Source organism: Fundulus heteroclitus, chromosome 6 (genome assembly GCF_011125445.2).
Source record: "Fundulus heteroclitus isolate FHET01 chromosome 6, MU-UCD_Fhet_4.1, whole genome shotgun sequence".
Lineage (NCBI taxonomy): Eukaryota > Metazoa > Chordata > Actinopteri > Cyprinodontiformes > Fundulidae > Fundulus > Fundulus heteroclitus.
In genome coordinates this window covers 4122233-4128232 of record NC_046366.1, presented here as the reverse complement: position 1 = coordinate 4128232, position 6000 = coordinate 4122233, and the positions used below count along the sequence as shown (strand labels likewise).

The 6000-nt window shown below is 45.5% G+C and overlaps 1 protein-coding gene across 1 annotated transcript; it reads left to right on the top strand.

Annotated features, from left to right (window-relative positions):
* The first annotated feature begins 403 nt into the window (after nt 1-403).
* Nucleotides 404-5522, top strand: rpl5a (ribosomal protein L5a). Its single transcript, XM_012856063.3, has 8 exons — nt 404-538; nt 836-905; nt 1555-1670; nt 1754-1888; nt 1974-2176; nt 4652-4829; nt 5080-5168; nt 5365-5522. The coding sequence occupies exons 1-8, from the start codon at nt 536-538 to the stop codon at nt 5465-5467; spliced, it is 897 nt and encodes a 298-aa protein (XP_012711517.1). The 5' UTR covers nt 404-535; the 3' UTR covers nt 5468-5522.
* The last annotated feature ends 478 nt before the right edge of the window (nt 5523-6000 follow it).

The window sequence follows — 6000 nt, the reverse complement described above, 5'->3', positions numbered from 1 at the left end:
TAGCCTGCCGACCTAGACTGAGAGACCATTTAGAGGATCAGAAAACATTATAGGTGTTTTGCATTAATCAGATAATTAGGGTGTGACACCACGAGTTGACAACAATTAGCCTTTTTCCAATGTTATGATTTTTCTGAAAAATGGAATTTCCGATATTCATGATCTGTAAGCCACAATCATCCAAATAAGAGGAAATAAAGGCTTGGAATGTTTCCCTTTTTGTGTAATGAAGCACTATAACACTTCCTGAATTGAATGAAAACTATATAATGAAGTGTTTTATTGGAACTGTATTATAATTATTTCTCAGAATTTCAAAGGCCACCGCTGGATCAGAACTACAGCCATGCTGTTGTGTCCTGGTGCCCCCTGTAGGTGTCTGTGCACAGAGTTTCCTTGTAGTCCGGCAGGGGGCGCTGCCGCACGACGAGACCGGCCTTTAGCCGGAACGAACGATAGAAGGGGTTTGCGCGGCTTCCGTATCCTGCAGTCCGCTTTTTAAATTGTGGAGGAAGTGGAGTGAAAGACACGAAAAATGGCAAGTATTTAGAACTCATACATGTCTCATGTCGGGCGGATGGGGTTAGTGGAGGTGTGTGCGGTGATGCAGGCGCGGTCCCGGCAGCGAGCGGAGCAGATGGGGTCGGATGCCGGCGGATGTTGGCCCGCTGCTGCCCGGCGAGCCGCTTTGCTCCAGCGTGGCAGCTCGTGGCTTTCCGGACCTCAGCCGACCTCCTGGATGAAAGTTCTGCTTGAGCCCGGCCACGGCCGACGGTGTGCTTGTGTTCAGCGAGGTCAGCGCTAAACTAACAGCGCCGTCTGCGTTGTTTTGCAGGGTTTCGTCAAGGTGGTGAAGAATAAAGCCTACTTCAAGAGATACGAAGTGAAATTCCGCAGGAGAAGAGGTAAAGAGCTGCGTGTAGCAGCTACCGAGCCGTGGTTCCGAGCAAACAGCTTAAAGGGCCAGTAGCTGGGTCTGGGAACAGGAATGAAAAGACCATTCATGTAGTTAAAACCTAAAGCATCTGGGGTCTTTCGTTTATAGCGCTCTATTTATATTTAAAACCTGTACGGAGTTGTGACACAAAACTGAAAATTCATCAAATGAATAAATTTAAAAAAAATCTAGTTTTCATTTAATGTTCTGTGATTACTGTTACTAAGTATTAATCGATTAATTGATCCCTAGTAGTTAAATAATTGTTTGTCACTGTAGAAACCCGCTTTTTCCTTTCACCAAACATACCACTCAGTAGGTCACATACTGCAGATTTTCTATTGGTCGGGTCTGATCAGTGATCGGCAGGTGATTGGATGCAGTGTAAGGGTTTTCTTTTCCCTTTCACAGATTTGTTAGTTTTTGAGATATGCTGATTCCTTTTTTTTTATGATAAAAAAAAAGTAAAATCCCTTTTAGAGAATACAATTTGCCTGAGATGTTTTGTTAGGAGCGTAAAAGCAAAGATCCAGCAGTTAAACGACAGCAGACACATTGATAGTAACGTACCCAATGGAATCATATAACGCTGATTTTGGATCCTGTTTAATTGTCAGAGGGGAAAACCGACTACTTTGCTCGCAAACGCCTGGTTGTGCAGGACAAGAACAAGTACAACACCCCCAAGTACCGGCTGATTGTCCGGCTCTCCAACAGGGATATCTGCTGCCAGGTTAGTGCCCGCCACGCCCTACTGAGCGCTGTTGTCCCGTGTTTTAGAAGAGGACACGCTTAACGTCTCCTTGTGTCCCGCAGATCGCCTACTCAAAGATCGAGGGGGACCACATCGTGAGTGCTGCTTACTCCCACGAGCTGCCCAAGTACGGCATCAATGTGGGCCTCACCAACTACGCTGCAGCCTACTGCACGGGGCTCCTGCTGGCCCGCAGGGTAAAGGGACGGCCGCGTCACACGCTGAGCTTTATGTAGCAGTACACGCCGCTTCTGAACATTTACGCCTGCTCTCGCTTCGTAGCTGCTGCACAAGTTCGGCATGGACCAGGTGTACGAGGGTCAGGTGGAGGTGACGGGAGACGAGTTCAACGTGGAGAGCGTGGATGGGCAGCCCAGCGCCTTCACCTGTTACCTGGATGCAGGGCTGGCCAGAACCAGCACAGGGAACAAGGTGTTCGGAGCCCTGAAGGGAGCAGTGGACGGAGGACTGGCCATTCCTCACAGGTCAGAGTTCACAAACTACAGAGGAGGATGTGGCTAGCATGGTGTAAAGTTTCTGCACCGCACACCTAGAAACATTTTTAACTATGTGGAAAAACATGATCCAAACATGGCGGACAAGCAAGCGCCATTTCTGGCGGAGGTTCATAAATATAGGCGTCTTTAATATCCTTGTGGTCAACAATTCCTGGACAGAAGTTGCCGTCAACTTTGGAAGAAAGCGAGGGGCTTTAAAATGTTGGAAACGGCTGTTTTTCTACGTGTAGTGGTGTTTTGCACACTTTGCTCAGGAGTACAACGCTGCCCTCTAGAGTATAGGAGAATAGTGCTACTTTGGAGCAAAGCCACACGAAGCTGAAATGCTTCAGACGTTGTCCACACGTCTCACTCCCACACAGAACGTACATGTGTCAAGCATAAACCAGACTCTAGGCTGCCTCTGGGGCATTAGTAAACTAGTAGAGGATTATACCAGAACCTACATGAACCTTACCAACACATCAAACCTTACCAACACATCAAACCTTACCAACACATCAAACCTTACCAACCATCAATGCCCTTTGCTGTTAATGTTTTACCAGCACATGTTTGCCTTACAGCCATCTAACGTTGAATAAGTTAAAGTCCATCATATGTGATGATCAGTCATTGCCTATTTGCACACTCTACTCTCAGGAATATCAATTGCACATTTCTGTAAATGCAGTCTCAGTCACTGCATAAAAGCACCTTATTACCCCATTACTTGTGATTGATGGAGGACTAATCTATGTAACATGGCTCATATCATTTGTGAAGGGACTGATATCAAAGCCCTCAGACTCTGACACTTTAGCTTTATCAATGGAACTCAACTTTAATTGCAATGCACACTCTGTGGGGGGAAAAGCTGTACACATGTTTATTGTTGTTTGTACTCTAAGCCAGAGTGTCCTGAAAGGTAAGTCACCACAGCAACACGCTGTGACAATAAAACGATGTTGAAATAATGAGGCACTCTAAAGACCTGAACCCATAAAACAGCCCTGCAGGTAAAACGGATCCTGTCAACCCTGAGCTGCTCCACACATCATCATTAGCCTGTTCACATGGCGCTGTTAGCACTTTCTCTGTATAGTTAGATTATTTGTGCTCGGCATGAGTTCCACACTCGGCTCCTGCACCTCAGCTTCTGTGGTCATGGATCTGGTTTTAGAAAAATAAATCAGAATTAAGATTTCCTCCCAGCTGTTGTTAAACTTTCTAATCTCTGCTGCTTATAACAAACCCAATAACTGTTTACAACATGCTAATGGTTGCACAGGTTCTGATCCCATCATGATCGATTCCAGTCTCAGAGGCTGGGGTAAACTTGAACAAGCTGTCATATTGCTCGTTATCTCAAATTCTGTAAATAAGCCAGTGTTTTTCTTACCTGACTCCGCCAGATAGATTTGCTCCGCATATCCATCTGGAAACCTTCCATGAAGTAATTTTGGGAAGGGGCGAAAATACTGGTTAGCTGATTGGCCTATGTTGGTGATAGACGGGCCAAATAAACCAATCAGATTCGTCGTCACTCTGTTACGAGCGACGACGAAAACACAACCACAAGCCAAGCTACTCTTGCTGCTGCAGGTAAAGGCTCGTTAGCTCAGCAGAGAAATACTCTGTAATTCCGATAAAACTTGCTCGATAGCCACGCTAGTTTCATCGGCTGAAACCGCCATGTTGTTTAGACTGAACTGTCGCGCTTCCCGTTGCGTCACATCTCAACCCGCCTCAAAGCCAACGCTGATTGGACGTTCGTTTGGTGAACGGCTCCAAATTTTCTTCAACGGAGAGTATCCAGACTGATCTGCGAGTGAAACCTTGAAAACTCGCGAGATCAGGATGGTCTCACGAGGCTAGTGTTTTTCCACTGGTTAACTTGAATATTTTGTATGCTATATTTACTCTGGTATTTAGTTTTACTTTTATTTTTGGTGTTTCTGATGAAGCTCATCCTCTGCAGCTTTAGAAGTAGCTTTAGATTAGCTTGTTTCTTCAGTTTTTTTTTTTTTGTTTTTTTTTCATGACTATTGTTTAACTCAACGTTTTTGCCACTGTGACGTCCAAATTTCCCCATTGTGGAACATCAAAGGAATTTTAATGAAATTTTAAGAAAAACCTGCAGTGGGAACGTAGCCTAAGAGGTCTTTTGGCAAATAGCATTGAGACTGCCAACCTGATGCACGGCGGCCCAGACCAGCTCCCTGGCTGTTCTCTGCTTCTCGGTGATGATAAACAGTACGCTGAGCAAAATGGAGTTGGTCCTTCGTTTGCAACAGCTGATGTTTACTGTCCTTTTCAAGACGGGGCTGAGAGAAGCAGGCTGAATGAAGCATAGGTGTAGAACGGGGTTACTTTGGGTTTATTAGTACTAGGAGAAAGGAGACATGCTGCTGCTGTGTACGCTTCACTTCCTGACTTTCCTGTTTTTTTTTTTTTGCACAGCTTGAAACGCTTCCCTGGTTACGACTTGGAGAGCAAAGAGTTTGACGCAGAGGTGCATCGGAAACACATCATGGGTATGAACGTGGCAGATTACATGTCCTACCTGATGGAGGAGGACGAGGACGCCTACAAGAAGCAGTTCTCTCGCTTCATCAAGAACGGAGTGACCCCAGACACGGTAGGAGCGCTTCTTTGCTCCCATAAACAAATCCTACTTTCTGTGAAGGTTTTTATTCCCCATTTCTTGTCCTGGTTTCTGCTTCTCGGTGATGATAAACAACCTGCTGAGCTAAATGTAGTTGGTCCTTCCTTTGCATCGACTGATGTTTACTGTCCGTTTCAAGACGGGGCTGAGAGAAGCATGACGACTCATACAGAAGTCCGAAATCCCCAGACCTGCTCCTCAAATGTTTTATTTTTGCTTTCAGGTAGAAGAAATGTACAAGAAAGCACACGCCGCCATCAGAGCGAATCCTGTACACGAAAAGAAACCTAAAAGAGACGTCACAAAGAAGAGGTGGGTTCCTGGATGGGTTAAAGTTCATTTGTTTTCTAAACCTGGTCCTCCATACGCCCATATTACCCTGATTAAAGACGACAAGTTTAATGGCACATTCCTGGTGCTGCTTGGGAAATGTCCTGGACAAGTGGGCCAACTTTCTCTCAGCTGATGTAGGGAATCTTAATGAGCTTTTTTGTCTGTTCTCATGCAGGTGGAACCGCGCCAAGTTATCCCTGGCACAGAGGAAGAACCGCGTCGCCCAGAAAAAAGCCAGCTTCTTACGAGCACAAGAACAAGAGGCAGGGGATGGTTAGGGGCGCGGCAGAACCGGCCAACACGTCACAGACAAATAAATATATTCCAGTCAACCCCGTCTCTTTGGTTGTTCTGTCAGTTCCTCATGACTGTAAAGGATGAGTGCACGGTTTATTTTAAAGCAGTGGTTTTAAAATTGTTTCTTCAAGAAAGAGCACTTGCTGTAGCTGTGCAGATAAGGTGCTAAAAGAGCCACTTTGTGTGAACTTGGAGCAGAAATGATCGTGCTCTGCCTCGCATCACCACTCCTATGTTTCCTGAACAGGGAAGCGCAGTCAAGGTAGAAACCTCCCAGACGGGGCTGGGTGATCAACGCTTTACGTAAACATGAGATGAAGCACTCGTTTTCAAGGACAGAAAGGGGCTGCTGCTAAAGATCTGAATTCACGAGGATAACTCAAAATGTGTGAATCAAGTGAAACATCACTTTAGCCATGATTTTGATGAAGAAATAGAACTAAAAGTTCCAAAAGGTTGACTGCATGACTAGGGGCCTCTAAAGTTTCCAGTGGAAATTTTTTTTACACCTCAG